At 52.1% G+C, this 18,897-nt stretch overlaps 1 protein-coding gene across 4 annotated transcripts; it reads left to right on the top strand.

Annotated features, from left to right (window-relative positions):
* The first annotated feature begins 377 nt into the window (after positions 1-377).
* LOC106589043 (syntaxin-12) lies at positions 378-18,385 on the top strand. 4 transcript variants are annotated; one of them, XM_014178707.3, is made up of 10 exons: positions 378-397; positions 6,633-6,779; positions 6,924-6,993; positions 7,157-7,256; positions 7,530-7,667; positions 7,782-7,825; positions 7,964-8,069; positions 9,456-9,528; positions 9,884-9,966; positions 17,559-18,385. In XM_014178707.3, the coding sequence occupies exons 2-10, from the start codon at positions 6,680-6,682 to the stop codon at positions 17,649-17,651; spliced, it is 807 nt and encodes a 268-aa protein (XP_014034182.1). In that variant the 5' UTR covers positions 378-397; positions 6,633-6,679; the 3' UTR covers positions 17,652-18,385. The 4 variants fall into 4 exon arrangements, with proteins under 4 accessions (XP_014034182.1, XP_014034181.1, XP_014034183.1 ...); XM_014178706.3 differs by lacking the exon at positions 378-397 and adding an exon at positions 678-908; XM_014178708.3 differs by lacking the exon at positions 378-397 and having other exon boundaries at positions 5,035-6,779; positions 6,893-6,993.
* The last annotated feature ends 512 nt before the right edge of the window (positions 18,386-18,897 follow it).

The following is an 18,897-nucleotide window of genomic DNA, read 5'->3' as shown; positions in this document are numbered from 1 at the left end:
TGTCAAAAACCAATGTAGATATTAATAAAGGCATTTCTACAGCTTACAAAATGTTTTACAACGGAGTACCAAACAGATTTTAGGGCTCCCGAGTGCCGCAGCGGTCTAAGGCAATGCATCTTTGGTTCGATTCCTGGCTGTATCACAACCGGCCGTGATTGGGAGTCCTATAGGGCGGTGCATAATTGGCCCAGCGTCGTCCGGGTATGGACGGGGTCATTGTAAATAAGTGTTCTTAACTGACTTGCCTAGTTAAATAAATAAAAAGATGGCTGCGCGGTGGCTTTAAACGAAGCGTTCCCTGTCTGAACAGAGAGGAAAAGAGGGGATTCAACTCGGTGGAAATCTGTCTCCCTCAAGCAGGTGGCATTTTTTCCCAACCAGTTCTCGCCATTTGGTAAACAAAACAATTGCTTATTTCCTACGTGAGGTATTATTTGATCAAATATAAGTTTCGTAATGCGTAAATTACAACGAGTGAACTGATAAGTATGATACGTTACAATACCCGGGCAACTTTGAGGAAAAAGCACATGGGCGTTGTCTGAAGATGGCTATGCATATTCATGACGTCTTAATTTGAATACAAGCTGTCGACGTCTAACGATGATCGAATATGTAAAACTGTATGAGACGTATCCACCAATCCGGTGAAAGGAAAGGCGGGAGCTAGACAGCGACTCCCATTGTTTTGGGGGAGGAGAGACATTTATCTTGTCAGTTTATATATCCAACATCTTGTTGTCAGTTATCCAGGGTTTATACACATCATTGTTTTGGGGAGGAGAGACATTTATCTTGTCAGTTATCCAGGGTTTATACACATCATTGGTGTTGTGAGGGTGGCTTTTTTTGTTTTTTTGTTGACGAAGGTGCAAAGCGGATCTTTGCTACAGCCAGCTAAACAAGTATGACTGTATTATTATTATTATTATTTTCCGTTTCAAGCCAACTACGTTAATGTATAGCTAGCTCATGGTGAATTTAAAAAAAGGGCTAGTTTTGTTGACACCGTTCACCAATTCGTTGTGGGGGTTTATCTTCCTCACCTGATGTTTCTGTGCTAACTAACGATGCTAACTAACGATGCTAACTAACTGATATTTACAGCAGTTTCAGACTCGGATGCCTGTCGGCAATCACAGTCATTTAAATTATATATATTAGAGCACTCATCCTTAGATGGCTAACTACGTGCTAATAAACATAACAGTTATTTGGTTTTATGGATAACCTGAGTTAGGTAGCTTGCTATATTAGTTCAATCTGGTTAGTTATCTAACGTTTTAATAAGGCTAGCTGTAAATAATTTGATTTACCTAACGTTAGACTAGCTACATTATGAAGGAACTAGGGCTAACTCTTGCTTGTGTCCCACTTTGAGCAAGCTAGCCAGAGATTGAGGAGGCATGTGGCAGTCTTGATATTTTGGGAGTGAGTATCTGCTCTTCACTGCCACCGTCTGTGTTTCTTGGACCCCCCCTCTCCTGTCTAATGGATTGTGATGAACATAACCACTAGCTAATTGACGTTATCCTAGATACCCTTACTAAGAAAAGCTTTTGTTGAAGTGACCCAGACGGATTGCAAAAGTGTGTGTAGTCATTACTTTTAACAGATGCTATTTTAATGTCAAATCATGCTACACACTTCGTTATGAATCTATGACAGCACTTCTCTCCAGTTAGAATTATGCATTTATTTAGCTGTTATGTAACTTGTGACATATGTATTAGGCCTATTTTAGGATAAACTTGTTTGATAACATTATCTCTGTACTCACAGTGATGTATTGATAGCAAAACAAAAAACGAGTTTATACTTTCTCCTCCCCCAGAGTTTTCACCCACCTACCTACACGACCGTTCAAAAGTTTGGGGTCACTTAGAAACGTCCTTGTTTTTTTTTTGTCCATTAAAATAACATCAAATTGATCAGTGTAGACATTGTTAATGTTGTGAATGACTATTGTAGGTGGAAACGGCAGATTTAGATTTTTTTAATGGAATATCTACATAGGCCCATTATCAGCAACCATCACTCCTGTGTTCCAATGGTACGTTGTGTTAGCTAATCCAAGTTTATCATTTTAAAAGGCTAATTGATCATAAAAAAATACTTTTGCAATTATGTTAGCACAGCTCAAAACTGTTGTGCTGATTTTAAAGAAGCAATAAAACTGGCCTTCTTTAGACTAGTTGAGTATCTGGAGCATCAGCATTTGTGGGTTCGATTACAGGCTCAAAATGGCCAGAAACAAAGAACTTTCTTCTGAAACTCGTCAGTCTATTCTTGTTCTGAGAAATGAAGGCTATTCCATGCGAGAAATTGCCAAGAAACTGAAGATCTCGTACAACGCTGTGTACTACTCCGTTCACAGAACAGCGCAAACTGGCTCAAACCAGAACAGAAACAGGAGTGGGAGGCCCCGGTGCACAACTGAGCAAGAGGACAAGTACATTAGAGTGTCTAGTTTGAGAAACAGACGGCTCACAGGTCCTCAACTGGCAGCTTCATTAAATAGTACCCTTAAAACACCAGTCTCAACGTCAACAGTGAAGAGGCGACTCCGGGATGCTGGCCTTCTAGGCAGAGTTGTAAAGAAAAAGCCATATCTCAGACTGGCCAATAAAAATAAAAGATTAAGATGGGCAAAAGAACACAGACACTGGACAGAGGAAGATTGGAAAAAAGTGTTATGGACAGACGAATATAAGTTTGAGGTGTTCGGATCACAAAGAACATTCGTGAGACGCAGAAAAAATGAAAAGATGCAGGAGGAGTGCTTGACGCCTTCTGTCAAGCATGGTGGAGGCAATGTGATGGTCTGGGGGTGCTTTGGTGGTGGTAAAGTGGGAGATTTGTACAGGGTAAAAGGGATCTTGAAGAAGGAAGGCTATCACACCATTTTGCAACACCATGCCATACCCTGTGGACAGAGCTTAATTGGAGCCAATTTCCTCCTACAACAAGACAATGACCCAAAGCATAGCTCCAAACTATGCAAGAGCTATTTAGGGGAGAATCAGTCAGCTGGTATTCTGTCTATAATGGAGTGGCCAGAACAGTCACCGGATCTCAACCCTATTGAGCTGTTGTGGGAGCAGCTTGACCGTATGGTACGTAAGAAGTGCCCATCAAGCCAATCCAACTTGTGGGATGTGCTTCAGGAAGCATGGGGTGAAATCTCTTCAGATTACCTCAACAAATTGACAACTAGAATGCCGACGGTCTGCAAGGCTGTAATTGCTGCAAATGGAGGATTCTTTGACGAAAGCAAAGTTTGAAGGACACAATTATTATTTCATTTAAAAATCATTATCTATAACCTTGTCAACGTCTTCACTAGGGTTGCACATTTTGGGGAATATTCAGAGATGGAAACTTTGTGGGAATTAACAGGAATATATGGGAATTAACGGAAATATATGCAAATGTAATATTAATACTGTTTAAATGTAGATGTTTTTTGCATTGGATATATTTACTATATCATATGGAGACAGAAACATAAAACCTTTTATCATAAGTAGACATAATTGCAAATGATTAAATCCTTCCAATAGAAAATAAATAAAAATAATTATTTTACGAATTTAACTGAGTTGACTCTTCACATGGGATGATTTCACTAAACAACAACATAAAGGTAATATTGGAATGATCCATCACATCTCCCAAAAACGTTTTCAACACATCTGTAAAATGATAGTCTAGAAACTAAAGCTTTGGTTGTCTTCCTCTCAGGCTTCCATGTCTTCTCCCTGGACCTCCTCAATGTCCACCTCTTAAACATCAGACTCTGAGCCCTCATCTTCACTGTCACTTTCCAACCTTGTTAAGGATGGCTCATTGTCAGGCTCAAAAAGCCTCAAATTTTCCCGGATGGCCACCAATTGTTCAACCCTTGTATTGGTCAGCCTGGTGTGTGTGTGTGTGTGTGTGTGTGTGTGTGTGTGTGTGTGTGTGTGTGTGTGTGTGTGTGTGTGTGTGTGTGTGTGTGTGTGTGTGTGTGTGTGTGTGTGTGTGTGTCCCAAACAAGGACCAGTTGTGCTCTGAGGAGGCTGATGTTGGTGGGATTTGGAGGATGATGGAGAGAACAGGGGAAAGAGCCTCAGATCCACAAAGTCCCTTCCACCAGGTGGCTGATGAGATATGTTGGCACGACTGCCATATTGCATCTCCATCCCAAAACCCTTGCTTGGAAGTGTACTTCACCAGACTGCCAAGAACCTTGCCCTCATCCAGGCCAAGGTGGCGAGACACGGTAGTGATGACACCATAGGCCTTGTTGATATCTGCACCAGACAGGATGCTCTTGCCAGCGTAATTGGGGTCCAACATGTACGCTGCAGCATGTATGGGCTTCAGGCAGAAGTCTTCACGCTTTTTGATATATTTCAGAACTGCAGTTTCCTCTGCTTGGAGCAACAGTGTGGGCAGGGCGGTACGGATTTCTTCTCTTACATCTGCAAGTCTGAACATCAGACAGGATGGCAGCCCCCATCCGGCAGGCACGCTTGGTCAGGGCCGCTGCTTACCCCCCTCTCCCTAAATACGTAATCCAGGAGGATCCTCTTGATGTGGCTGTCCATATCGGCAGACTGTGATATGGCCATTTCTTGGAGAGACTCCTTCCCCTCCAGGAGACTGTCAAACATGATGACAACACCACCCCAACGGGTGTTGCTGGGCAGCTTCAATGTGGTGCTCTTATTCTTCTCACTTTGCTTGGTGTGGTAGATTGCTGCTATAACTTGATGACCCTTCCCATGCCTAACCATTTCCTTAGCTCTCTTGTAGAGTGTGTCCATTGTTTTCAGTGCCATGATGTCCTTGAGGAGCAGATTCATTTTTACATTTTTTACATTTTAGTCATTTAGCAGACGCTCTTATCCAGAGCGACTTACAGTAGAGAATGCATACATTTCATACAATTTCATACATTTTTTTTTTTTTTTTCCTGTGCTGGCCCCCCGTGGGAATCAAACCCACAACCCTGGTGTTGCAAACACCATGCTCTACCAACTGAGCTACAGGGAAGGCTAGATTCAATGCATGAGCAGCACAGCCAATGGGTGTGATGTGAGGGTAGGACTCCTCCACTTTAGACCAAGCAGCCTTCATGTTCGCAGCATTGTCTGTCACCAGTGCAAATACCTTCTGTGGTCCAAGGTCATGGATGACTGCCTTCAGCTCATCTGCAATGTAGAGACCGGTGTGTCTGTTGTCCCTCGTGTCTGTGCTCTTGTAGAATACTGGTTGAGGGGTGGAGATGATGTAGTTAATTATTCCTTGCCCACGAACATTCGACCACCCATCAGAGATGATTGCAATACAGTCTGCTTTCTCTATGATTTGCTTGTCCTTCACTTGAACTCTGTTGAACTCTGCATCCAGCAAATGAGTAGATGAAGCATGTCTGGTTGGAGGGGTGTATGCTGGGCGAAGAACATTCAGAAATGTCTTCCAATACACATTGCCTGTGAGCATCAGAGGTGAACCAGTTGCATACACAGCTCGAGCAAGACATTCATCAGCATCTCTGTGATTACGTTCGTTCTTCCATTGAGTAAAAAAACACTTCTGATTCCAGGAGGACAATGCGCTGTTGCTATCGATAAGGGGTCTGATTCATCATTTCACCTCAAATAGAAGTAGAGGGACTTTTGTCAGAGGTTGCTTGTTGTGAGCGCTGAGGGAACTTTATGCACTTGGCCAGATGATTCTGGATCTTTGTTGCATTCTTCACATATGATTTGACACAGTATTTGCAGTATTTATAAATGTACACAGCTTTTCCTTCTACATTAGCTGCAGTGAAATGTCTCCACACATCAGATAGTGCCCGTGGCATTTTCCTGTAGAGATTAGAATAAAATTTGTTTAAAAAAAAAACGAATACAATTCCATGTACAGATAGTTAAGCAGTCAGATTAAACAACTCCTTTGTAAGATAAATGTTTTAAATGAAACATGTATGGGAACAGGTGAATTTACACTCCTCAGTTAGCAGGCTCAAGCAACCTAAAACTATCTAGCAGAAATTGTTAACAAGTTAGAAATAATTTATCCACACTTTGCTGTAGGCTACTATTTACTAGTAAACTAAAAAATCATGTGTGTCATATCAAATATATTCACCTCAACCAGTATTGTAATCAAAACTTACCAGAAAGCATGTAGTCCTTGGCTCAGACAGTGTAGTAGTGTGGGCTCAATAGCATCTCATTAGTGTGAAAGATCTTGAGAATCAGCTGTACATGTGATGGAAGAATGCACTGTGCATGCAGAGGGTTACAATTCCATTGAATTGGGGATAGTTTAACCAAAATATACCACAAGACCTAGAATTGCCTCATGTGTATTCCACAAAAAAAGTTCACTGTTAGCTTAACATAAAAAAAAAAATATGAATTTAAGCAAAATTCCCAGAATTCCAGGGCTGAACTTCCCATGGAAATTTACCGAAAAGTTTCCGACCCTTTGCAACCCTAGTCTTGACTATATTTCCTATTAATTTTGCAACTCATTTCATGTATGTTTTCATGGAAAACAAGGACATTTTTTTAAAGTGACCCCAAACTTTTAAACGGTAGTATACATACGTTCCCAATATACCTGCCACCCAGCCCCCAACAGTCTTCACCCTGCCTACGAGCAAACCGCACAGGAAGCAATGTCTTCTGGTAAAGCAGACCGCTATCTCAGCCAGCCACGGGACTCCAACACCCTCATCCAGACATGCAGTTCCAACATCCAGAAGATCACACAGAACAGTAAGTATTGCTGCAGAGAGTGGGTCAAACCAAGGGTAGAAGATTTTAGTCATTTAAGATTCATTCATAAAAGTCAAGACTTAGATTATTACAATGTTAGATGTTTCCTATAGATTAGAGGATGTATGTTTTCACACTTCCCAGCTGCCCAGATAAAGAGCATGGTGAATCAGCTGGGGACGGGACAAGACACCAGCGAACTGAGGGACAGTCTGTAAGTATTCTCGTTGTTTCGCTTGTACGTACACTGACAACCGTATTAATGCGCCGAACACAGAACAGACCGTGTGTGTGTGTGTGTGTGTGTGTTTTCTGTTACTCCCTGAGAGTCTGCTATCTCCCTTATTGACTTTGGACATGGGTTCATGTTCATTCAGACAGCAGATACAGCACTTTACCAACCAGCTGGCCAAGGAGACCAACAAGCACCTGAAAGACCTGGGCTCCGTCTCACCATCTTCAGCACCGTCAGAGCAGGTCAGTGTCTTTTCCAATGAGTTTGTGTGTGACTGAGTCCTCAACAATGACATTGGGTAACCCTTTGTGTTTTGAATAGCTCCAGGTTCAAGTGTCCCATAGATACTGATCTAGCATCAGCTTCCTCTCCCCCTCAATCCTAACTTTAACCATTACTGGGGTAAATGCAAAACGGACCCAAGATCAATGTCTAGGGGTAACTTCACCTTACACCACTCACTGACCGTGACAATACGTTTTGAATGACTCATTTCTTCTTTGCTCAACCCACAGAGGCAACAGAAGATCCAGAAAGACCGACTGATGAATGATTTCTCCGCTGCCCTCAACAACTTCCAGGCCATACAGCGCCAGGCAGCACAGAAGGAGAAGCAGTCTGTAGCCAGAGCCCGAGCTGGTTCCCGTCTCTCAGTAAGGCTCTGAAAATGGATAGAATGCTGAATTTCATTACCATTGGCAGGTTTTCTATTGTCAAACCTTCAAGTGGATGTTTTGCTTATGTAATGTCTGGCTCCTCTCTGTCAGGCTGAAGATGGCGCCTCTGAGGAACAGCTGGTGTCTTTTGATAAGTAGGTTCAAGCTTCTCTCTCTCTCTCGCTCAAAGGAGTGTATTTTGATAGTCATCTACTTCAGGATATGGTTCCTGGTCTCTTAAATATCTCCTTCTCTCCAAAATGTGTTTTCTCACTCACCTTTCTTTTCTCCAGCCAAGATGATTGGGCTCAGACAACCACACAGACAACAGAGGAGGCCATAACAGAAGAGGACTTGGTGCTTATCAAGGAGAGAGAGACCAACATCAGACAGCTAGAGGTAAAACTCTCTCACACACTCCCTCCATCTCTGTATCTCTCTGTATTCTAAAACATTAGGAGCACCTTCCTCATATGGACTTGCACCCCCTTATACCCTCAGAACAGCCTCAATTCGTCAGGTCATGGACTCTACAAGGTGTTGAAAGCGTTCTACAGGGATGCTGGCCCATGTTGACTCCAATGCTTCCCACAGTTGTGTCAGGTTGGCTGGATGTCCTTTGGGTGGTGGACCATTCTTGATACAAACAGGGAAACTGTTGAGTGTGAAACCTCAGCAGCGTTGCAGTTCTTGACACAAACCAGTGCGCCTGGCACCTACTACCATACCCTGTTCAAAGGCACTTAGATATTTTGACTTGCCCATTCACCCTCTGAATACAACACATACACAATCCATGTCTCAAGGCTTAAAAATCCTTCTTTAACCTGTCTCCTCCACTTCATCTACACTGATTTGAAGTGGATTTAACAAGTAACATCAATAAGGGATCATAGCTTTCACCTGGTCAGTATATGTCATGGAAATAGCAGGTGTTCCTAATATTTTGTACACTCAGTGTATAGCTCTCTGTCCCTGAGACCAACGGGCGGGCCTCTACAATGTTCAGCAAGGGGCCACGCCCCTGCCACATCCACCACCTAACCTCCATTTTGATCCAGAAAGAAATCCTGATTTTAGGATTCAGGCAGCGCCTGGGGACCAGACCAATGCCTATGTTCATCACGTGGTATAAACAGGAATGCATTATCTTTCTCACTTGAGTTATTTCAGCGTTACCTTTCTCATTCTGTTGTGTTGTTATTTCAGCGTTACCTTTCTCATTCAGTTGTGTTGTTATTTCAGCGTTACCTTTCTCATTCAGTTATGTTGTTATTTCAGCGTTACCTTTCTCATTCTGTTATGATGTTATTTCAGCGTTACCTTTCTCATTCTGTTATGATGTTATTTCAGCGTTACCTTTCTCATTCAGTTATGTTGTTATTTCAGCGTTACCTTTCTCATTCAGTTGTGTTGTTATTTCAGCGTTACCTTTCTCATTCTGTTATGATGTTATTTCAGCGTTACCTTTCTCATTCAGTTATGTTGTTATTTCAGCGTTACCTTTCTCATTCAGTTGTGTTGTTATTTCAGCGTTACCTTTCTCATTCAGTTGTGTTGTTATTTCAGCGTTACCTTTCTCATTCAGTTGTGTTGTTATTTCAGCGTTACCTTTCTCATTCTGTTGTGTTGTTATTTCAGCGTTACCTTTCTCATTCAGTTGTGTTGTTATTTCAGCGTTACCTTTCTCATTCAGTTGTGTTGTTATTTCAGCGTTACCTTTCTCATTCAGTTGTGTTGTTATTTCAGCGTTACCTTTCTCATTCAGTTGTGTTGTTATTTCAGTCGGACATCTTGGATGTGAACCAGATCTTCAAGGATCTAGCCGTGATGATCCATGATCAGGGAGAGATGATTGGTGAGTCCCATCACTGTTGTAGTACTGAAGTACAGAACCCCAATCTGTTACTTCCTTCATAAAAACCCACCACTCTAAAACATGGTTTTAACTCTCTCTATGATTAGATTTCCCTCGACTCACATGCTTCCAGGTACACAGCAGACCCAACAACACGTGTGTTATTGGAACAACTCTGCTGATTTGTCTTGTTTGAAATGAAAATGCATCTACACTATATGTGAATGAGTAGGTGTTGTAAAACTTTTGACCGGTAGTGTATGTGTTTTTAAAGAGAAGCTCACCCACCATAAGGCAGTGACAAGCTGAGCCAGGTTGTCTGACCCTTCTCTCTCTGTGTATGTTTACATGACAGACAGCATAGAGGCCAACGTGGAGAGTGCCGAGGTCCACGTAGACCGAGGGACAGAACAGCTTCAGAGAGCCGCCTACTTCCAGGTAAGAGGAAATATCACTGCTGCAGAGTAAGACTCTACTCCCGAGTGGTGCAGCGGTCGAAGGCACTGCATCTCAGTGCTTGAGGTGTCACTACAGACTCTGGTTCGATTCCAGGCTGTATCGCCACCGGCCGTGATTGGGAGTCCCATAGGGCGGCGCACAGTTGTCCGGGTTAGGCTGGGATAGGCCGTCATTGTAAATAAGAATTTGTTCATAACTGACTTGCCTAGTTAAATAAAGGTTCAATATTTTTTTTAAATAAACAAGTAAGACCCTGCTAGCTAGTGATGGCTGACGATTTTAAAATGAGGAATCCCATTCATTTTCAGTAGGATTGTCTCGTGCCGAACTGAGCCAGGTGAGAGCGAGGGAGGGAGGGGGAACTGAGCCAGGTCAGAGCGAGGGAGGGAGGGGGAACTGAGCCAGGTCAGAGCGGGGAGGGAGGGGGAACTGAGCCGGTGAGAGCGAGGGAGGGAGGGGGAACTGAGCCAGGTGAGAGCGAGCGAGGGAGGGAGGGGGAACTGAGCCAGGTGAGAGCGAGCGAGGAGGGAGGGGGAACTGAGCCAGGTGAGAGCGAGCGAGGGAGGGAGGGGGAACTGAGCCAGGTGAGAGCGAGCGAGGGAGGGAGGGGGAACTGAGCCAGGTGAGAGCGAGCGAGGGAGGGAGGGGGAACTGAGCCAGGTGAGAGCGAGCGAGGGAGGGAGGGGGAACTGAGCCAGGTGAGAGCGAGCGAGGGAGGGAGGGGGAACTGAGCCAGGTGAGAGCGAGCGAGGGAGGGAGGGAGGGGGAACTGAGCCAGGTGAGAGCGAGCGAGGGAGGGAGGGAGGGGGAACTGAGCCAGGTGAGAGCGAGCGAGGGAGGGAGGGAGGGGGAACTGAGCCAGGTGAGAGCGAGCGAGGGAGGGAGGGAGGGGGAACTGAGCCAGGTGAGAGCGAGCGAGGGAGGGAGGGAGGGGGAACTGAGCCAGGTGAGAGCGAGCGAGGGAGGGAGGGAGGGGGAACTGAGCCAGGTGAGAGCGAGCGAGGGAGGGAGGGAGGGGGAACTGAGCCAGGTGAGAGCGAGCGAGGGAGGGAGGGAGGGGGAACTGAGCCAGGTGAGAGCGAGCGAGGGAGGGAGGGAGGGGGAACTGAGCCAGGTGAGAGCGAGCGAGGGAGGGAGGGAGGGGGAACTGAGCCAGGTGAGAGCGAGCGAGGGAGGGAGGGAGGGGGAACTGAGCCAGGTGAGAGCGAGCGAGGGAGGGAGGGAGGGGGAACTGAGCCAGGTGAGAGCGAGCGAGGGAGGGAGGGAGGGGGAACTGAGCCAGGTGAGAGCGAGCGAGGGAGGGAGGGAGGGGGAACTGAGCCAGGTGAGAGCGAGGGAGGGAGGGAGGGAGGGGGAACTGAGCCAGGTGAGAGCGAGGGAGGGAGGGAGGGAGGGGGAACTGAGCCAGGTGAGAGCGAGGGAGGGAGGGAGGGAGGGGGAACTGAGCCAGGTGAGAGCGAGGGAGGGAGGGAGGGAGGGGGAACTGAGCCAGGTGAGAGCGAGGGAGGGAGGGAGGGAGGGGGAACTGAGCCAGGTGAGAGCGAGGGAGGGAGGGAGGGAGGGGGAACTGAGCCAGGTGAGAGCGAGGGAGGGAGGGGGAACTGAGCCAGGTGAGAGCGAGGGAGGGAGGGGGAACTGAGCCAGGTGAGAGCGAGGGAGGGAGGGGGAACTGAGCCAGGTGAGAGCGAGGGAGGGAGGGAGGGAGGGGGAACTGAGCCAGGTGAGAGCGAGGGAGGGAGGGGGAACTGAGCCAGGTGAGAGCGAGGGAGGGAGGGAGGGGGAACTGAGCCAGGTGAGAGCGAGGGAGGGAGGGAGGGGGAACTGAGCCAGGTGAGAGCGAGGGAGGGAGGGAGGGAGGGAGGGGGAACTGAGCCAGGTGAGAGCGAGGGAGGGAGGGAGGGAGGGGGAACTGAGCCAGGTGAGAGCGAGGGAGGGCGGGAGGGAGGGAGGGGGAACTGAGCCAGGTGAGAGCGAGCGAGGGAGGGAGGGAGGGAGGGGGAACTGAGCCAGGTGAGAGCGAGGGGGGGAGGGAGGGGGGGGAACTGAGCCAGGTGAGAGCGAGGGAGGGAGGGGGAACTGAGCCAGGTGAGAGCGAGGGAGGGAGGGGGAACTGAGCCAGGTGAGAGCGAGGGAGGGAGGGGGAACTGAGCCAGGTGAGAGCGAGGGAGGGAGGGGGAACTGAGCCAGGTGGGAGGGAGGGGGAACTGAGCCAGGTGGGAGGGAGGGGGAACTGAGCCAGGTGAGAGGGAGGGGGAACTGAGCCAGGTGAGAGCGAGGGAGGGAGGGGGAACTGAGCCAGGTGAGAGGGAGGGGGAACTGAGCCAGGTGGGAGGGAGGGGGAACTGAGCCAGGTGGGAGGGAGGGGGAACTGAGCCAGGTGGGAGGGAGGGGGAACTGAGCCAGGTGGGAGGGAGGGGGAACTGAGCCAGGTGGGAGGGAGGGGGAACTGAGCCAGGTGAGAGGGAGGGGGAACTGAGCCAGGTGAGAGCGAGCGAGGGAGGGAGGGGGAACTGAGCCAGGTGAGAGCGAGCGAGGGAGGGAGGAGGGGAACTGAGCCAGGTGAGAGCGAGCGAGGGAGGGAGGGAGGGGGAACTGAGCCAGGTGAGAGCGAGCGAGGGAGGGAGGGAGGGGGAACTGAGCCAGGTGAGAGCGAGCGAGGGAGGGAGGGAGGGGGAACTGAGCCAGGTGAGAGCGAGCGGAGGGAGGGAGGGAGGGGGAACTGAGCCAGGTGAGAGCGAGGGAGGGAGGGAGGGAGGGGGAACTGAGCCAGGTGAGAGCGAGGGAGGGAGGGAGGGAGGGGGAACTGAGCCAGGTGAGAGCGAGGAGGGAGGGAGGGAGGGAGGGGGAACTGAGCCAGGTGAGAGCGAGGGAGGGAGGGAGGGGGAACTGAGCCAGGTGAGAGCGAGGGAGGGAGGGAGGGGGAACTGAGCCAGGTGAGAGCGAGCGGAGGGAGGGAGGGGGAACTGAGCCAGGTGAGAGCGAGGGAGGGAGGGAGGGGGAACTGAGCCAGGTGAGAGCGAGGGAGGGAGGGAGGGAGGGGGAACTGAGCCAGGTGAGAGCGAGGGAGGGAGGGAGGGAGGGGGAACTGAGCCAGGTGAGAGGGCGAGGGAGGGAGGGAGGGGGAACTGAGCCAGGTGAGAGCGAGGGAGGGGGGGGGAGGGAGGGGGAACTGAGCCAGGTGAGAGCGAGCGAGGGAGGGAGGGAGGGAGGGGGAACTGAGCCAGGTGAGAGCGAGCGAGGGAGGGAGGGGGGAACTGAGCCAGGTGAGAGCGAGGGAGGGAGGGAGGGGGAACTGAGCCAGGTGAGAGCGAGGGAGGGAGGGAGGGGGAACTGAGCCAGGTGAGAGCGAGGGAGGAGAGGGAGGGAGGGGGAACTGAGCCAGGTGAGAGCGAGGGAGGGAGGGAGGGAGGGAGGGAGGGAGGGGGAACTGAGCCAGGTGAGAGCGAGGGAGGGAGGGAGGGAGGGAGGGGGAACTGAGCCAGGTGAGAGCGAGGGAGGGAGGGAGGGAGGGGGAACTGAGCCAGGTGAGAGCGAGGGAGGGAGGGGGAACTGAGCCAGGTGAGAGCGAGGGAGGGAGGGGGAACTGAGCCAGGTGAGAGCGAGGGGGAACTGAGCCAGGTGAGAGCGAGGGGGAACTGAGCCAGGTGGGAGGGAGGGGGAACTGAGCCAGGTGGGAGGGAGGGGGAACTGAGCCAGGTGGGAGGGAGGGGGAACTGAGCCAGGTGAGAGGGAGGGGGAACTGAGCCAGGTGAGAGGGAGGGGGAACTGAGCCAGGTGAGAGCGAGGGAGGGAGGGGGAACTGAGCCAGGTGAGAGCGAGCGAGGGAGGGAGGGGGAACTGAGCCAGGTGAGAGCGAGGGAGGGAGGGAGGGGGAACTGAGCCAGGTGAGAGCGAGGGAGGGAGGGAGGGGGAACTGAGCCAGGTGAGAGCGAGGGAGGGAGGGAGGGAGGGGGAACTGAGCCAGGTGAGAGCGAGGGAGGGAGGGAGGGGGAACTGAGCCAGGTGAGAGCGAGGGAGGGAGGGAGGGAGGGGAACTGAGCCAGGTGAGAGCGAGGGAGGGAGGGAGGGGGAACTGAGCCAGGTGAGAGCGAGGGAGGGAGGGAGGGAGGGGGAACTGAGCCAGGTGAGAGCGAGGGAGGGAGGGAGGGAGGGAGGAACTGAGCCAGGTGAGAGCGAGCGAGGGAGGGAGGGAGGGGGAACTGAGCCAGGTGAGAGCGAGGGAGGGTGGGAGGGAGGGGGAACTGAGCCAGGTGAGAGCGAGGGAGGGAGGGAGGGAGGGGAACTGAGCCAGGTGAGAGCGAGGGAGGGAGGGAGGGAGGGGGAACTGAGCCAGGTGAGAGCGAGGGAGGGAGGGGGAACTGAGCCAGGTGAGAGCGAGGGAGGGAGGGGGGAACTGAGCCAGGTGAGAGCGAGGGAGGGAGGGAGGGAGGGAGGGGGAACTGAGCCAGGTGAGAGCGAGGGGGGGAACTGAGCCAGGTGAGAGGAGGGAGGGAGGGAGGGGGAACTGAGCCAGGTGAGAGCGAGCGAGGGAGGGGGGAGCGAGGGGGAACTGAGCCAGGTGAGAGCGAGGAGGGGGGGGAACTGAGCCAGGTGAGAGCGAGCGAGGGGGGGGGAACTGAGCCAGGTGAGAGCGAGCGAGGGAGGGAGGGGGAACTGAGCCAGGTGAGAGCGAGGGAGGGAGGGAGGGAGGGAGGGGGAACTGAGCCAGGTGAGAGCGAGGGAGGGAGGGAGGGGGAACTGAGCCAGGTGAGAGCGAGGGAGGGAGGGAGGGAGGGGGAACTGAGCCAGGTGAGAGCGAGGGAGGGAGGGAGGGAGGGGGAACTGAGCCAGGTGAGAGCGAGGGAGGGAGGGAGGGGGGAACTGAGCCAGGTGGGAGCGAGGGAGGGAGGGGGGAACTGAGCCAGGTGAGAGCGAGCGAGGGAGGGGGAACTGAGCCAGGTGAGAGCGAGGGAGGGAGGGAGGGGGAACTGAGCCAGGTGAGAGCGAGGGAGGGAGGGGGGGGGGGAACTGAGCCAGGTGAGAGCGAGGGAGGGAGGGGGGAACTGAGCCAGGTGAGAGCGAGGGAGGGAGGGGGGAACTGAGCCAGGTGAGAGCGAGGGAGGGAGGGGGGAACTGAGCCAGGTGAGAGCGAGGGAGGGTGGGAGGGAGGGGGAACTGAGCCAGGTGAGAGCGAGGGAGGGAGGGGGGAACTGAGCCAGGTGAGAGCGAGGGAGGGAGGGGGGAACTGAGCCAGGTGAGAGCGAGGGAGGGAGGGGGGAACTGAGCCAGGTGAGAGCGAGGGGGGGGAACTGAGCCAGGTGAGAGCGAGGGAGGGAGGGGGAACTGAGCCAGGTGAGAGCGAGGGAGGGAGGGAGGGAGGGGGAACTGAGCCAGGTGAGAGCGAGGGAGGGAGGGAGGGGGGAACTGAGCCAGGTGAGAGCGAGCGAGGGAGGGGGGAACTGAGCCAGGTGAGAGCGAGGGAGGGAGGGAGGGGGAACTGAGCCAGGTGAGAGCGAGGGAGGGAGGGAGGGGGAACTGAGCCAGGTGAGAGCGAGGGAGGGAGGGGGAACTGAGCCAGGTGAGAGCGAGGGAGGGAGGGGGGAACTGAGCCAGGTGAGAGCGAGGGGGGGAACTGAGCCAGGTGAGAGCGAGGAGGGAGGGAGGGGGAACTGAGCCAGGTGAGAGCGAGGGAGGGTGGGAGGGAGGGGGAACTGAGCCAGGTGAGAGCGAGCGAGGAGGAGGAGGGGGAACTGAGCCAGGTGAGAGCGAGCGAGGGAGGGGGGAACTGAGCCAGGTGAGAGCGAGCGAGGAGGAGGGAGGGGGAACTGAGCCAGGTGAGAGCGAGGGAGGGAGGGAGGGGGAACTGAGCCAGGTGAGAGCGAGGGAGGGAGGGGGAACTGAGCCAGGTGAGAGCGAGGGAGGGAGGGAGGGAACTGAGCCAGGTGAGAGCGAGGGAGGGAGGGGGAACTGAGCCAGGTGAGAGCGAGGGAGGGAGGGAGGGGGAACTGAGCCAGGTGAGAGCGAGGGAGGGAGGGGGAACTGAGCCAGGTGAGAGCGAGGGAGGGAGGGGGAACTGAGCCAGGTGAGAGCGAGGGAGGGAGGGGGGAACTGAGCCAGGTGAGAGCGAGGGAGGGAGGGAGGGGGAACTGAGCCAGGTGAGAGCGAGGGAGGGAGGGAGGGGGAACTGAGCCAGGTGAGAGCGAGGGAGGGAGGGAGGGGGAACTGAGCCAGGTGAGAGCGAGGGAGGGAGGGGGGGGAACTGAGCCAGGTGAGAGCGAGGGAGGGAGGGAGGGGGAACTGAGCCAGGTGAGAGCGAGGGAGGGAGGGAGGGGGAACTGAGCCAGGTGAGAGCGAGGGAGGAGGGGGAACTGAGCCAGGTGAGAGCGAGGGAGGGAGGGAGGGGGAACTGAGCCAGGTGAGAGCGAGGGAGGGAGGGAGGGAGGGGAACTGAGCCAGGTGAGAGCGGAGGGAGGCGAGGGAGGGGGAACTGAGCCAGGTGAGAGCGAGGGAGGGAGAGAGGGAGGGGAACTGAGCCAGGTGAGAGCGAGGGAGGGAGGGAGGGGGAACTGAGCCAGGTGAGAGCGTGGGAGGGGAAACTGAGCCAGGGGAGAGTGTGGGAGGGAGGGAGGGAGGGGGAACTGAGCCAGGTGAGAGCGAGGGAGGGGGGAACTGAGCCAGGTGAGAGCGAGGGAGGGGGAACTGAGCCAGGTGAGAGCGAGCGAGGGAGGGAGGGGGAACTGAGCCAGGTGAGAGCGAGCGAGGGAGGGAGGGGGAACTGAGCCAGGTGAGAGCGAGGGAGGGAGGGAGGGGGAACTGAGCCAGGTGAGAGCGAGGGAGGGAGGGAGGGGGAACTGAGCCAGGTGAGAGGGAGGGAGGGAGGGAGGGGGAACTGAGCCAGGTGAGAGCGAGGGAGGGAGGGGGAACTGAGCCAGGTGAGAGCGAGGGAGGGAGGGGGAACTGAGCCAGGTGAGAGCGAGGGAGGGAGGGAGGGAGGGGGAACTGAGCCAGGTGAGAGCGAGCGAGGGAGGGAGGGAGGGGGAACTGAGCCAGGTGAGAGGGAGGGAGGGAGGGAGGGGGAACTGAGCCAGGTGAGAGCGAGCGAGGGAGGGAGGGGGAACTGAGCCAGGTGAGAGCGAGCAAGGGAGGGAGGGAGGGAGGGGGAACTGAGCCAGGTGAGAGCGAGGGAGTGGGAACTGAGCCAGGTGAGAGCGAGGGAGGGAGGGAGGGAGGGGGAACTGAGCCAGGTGAGAGCGTGGGAGGGGAAACTGAGCCAGGTGAGAGCGAGGGGAACAAAGTGTGAACCGAATTTACATTTAAGTTGGGGAAAGCTGAACATTCTGTTAAATCATGGAGCGATTGACCAAGTGACAGGGCCCCTGCCTGTCACTGTAGCTTTCAGACTACTGGATTGGCAGTTGATCCCTTTGCCCTCCGAACAGTCTCAATTCATCAGGGCATGGACTCTGCAAGGTGTTGAAAGTGTATAAACTGAGCAGTATAACAGTCTGGTCGCAACAGTTTTGTTTCCATGCTGTTTCTGCATCTCAACTGTCACCAACCCACCCATCCCTCTGCTCTGTCTCTCCCCTCAGCAAAAGTCCCGTAAGAAGATGTGCATCTTGGCCGTGGTCCTGTCCATAGTACTGACCATACTGGGCATCATCATCTGGCAAGCCACCCAATGAGAAGAGAGACCGCACCCAACCGTCCTCTTTCACTTCTTTATTTGTTTTAACCCCCAACCTGAAACACTAGCCCCGGGTGGATCCCTGGAGTGGTTTGAGAAAGGGATTCCCGGCTAGCTCACTGTTGTCAGGGGTCAGGGGACATGGCATCAGGGCAAAGGGTTGGGTCTGGGATGTAACCTTACCTGTTACCTGACCCCCCCCCCCCCCCCCTGAGCTCAAGGCCTCCAGCTAACCTCTGAGAAAACGCAGTAGTATTTCTATTCAAATGAAGGAGAGTCTTGGAGTAAGATTGGAGCGTGGATTTAATAAAAATAGACTCTTATCTGTTTGTGATATTACTGCACTAACACGAACATTCATTGTATTTACAAAAGCAGAATAATTGTTATTATTGTAGGGGTGTCAATGATTTTTGTAACCTGTACATTTCTGGCACCTTTTCGGTGTGTAAACAGTTTAGTGTCACACTCCATTGAAGTTATAGGAGAGGTTTTCCCCCAACACACATTAAACCTGGTCCTCGACTAAAATATATATTTTCCATGGAGATTCTCCATTGAGCTTGTTTTGTTGTTGTTGTCCAGGACTAGCCTTAATCTGTGTTGAGGAAACCACACCATAGTTCTTATATTGCTTAGGTGAGATGACTTTCTGATGCAAACGCTGTTTTATCCAACTGTATACATGATGATAATAACAAACTATGGTTGTAATAAATACATTCAATAACACTGTTGCATGAGCAAACCAGTTGCCGGAATGTTTATTTTTTTAGTACAGGACTAGGTATAATCTTTGTCAGGGCAACGAGCCCTTGCAGTAGTATTATGTAATGCAACTTTTTATTCTTTATGGTTCCTCCCTGTTTTAAGAACATGTTAGAGGAACAGGGACTTTATAGTGGTGAGGAACAGGGACTTTATAGTGGTGAGGAACAGGGACTTTATAGTGGTGAGGAACAGGGACTTTATAGTGGTGAGGAACAGGGACATTATAGTAGTGAGGAACAGGGACATTATAGTGGTGAGGAACAGGGACTTTATAGTGGTGAGGAACAGGGACTTTATAGTGGTGAGGAACAGGGACTTTATAGTGGTGAGGAACAGGGACTTTATAGTGGTGAGGAACAGGGACTTTATAGTGGTGAGGAACAGGGACTTTATAGTGGTGAGGAACAGGGACATTATAGTGGTGAGGAACAGGGACTTTATAGTAGTGAGGAACAGGGACTTTATAGTGGTGA

The sequence above is a fragment of the Salmo salar genome, chromosome 27 (assembly GCF_965601325.2).
Source record: "Salmo salar chromosome 27, fSalSal1, whole genome shotgun sequence".
Taxonomy (NCBI): domain Eukaryota; kingdom Metazoa; phylum Chordata; class Actinopteri; order Salmoniformes; family Salmonidae; genus Salmo; species Salmo salar.
Note: the sequence above shows the minus strand (reverse complement) of the source record. Positions and strands in the feature narration are given on the sequence as shown.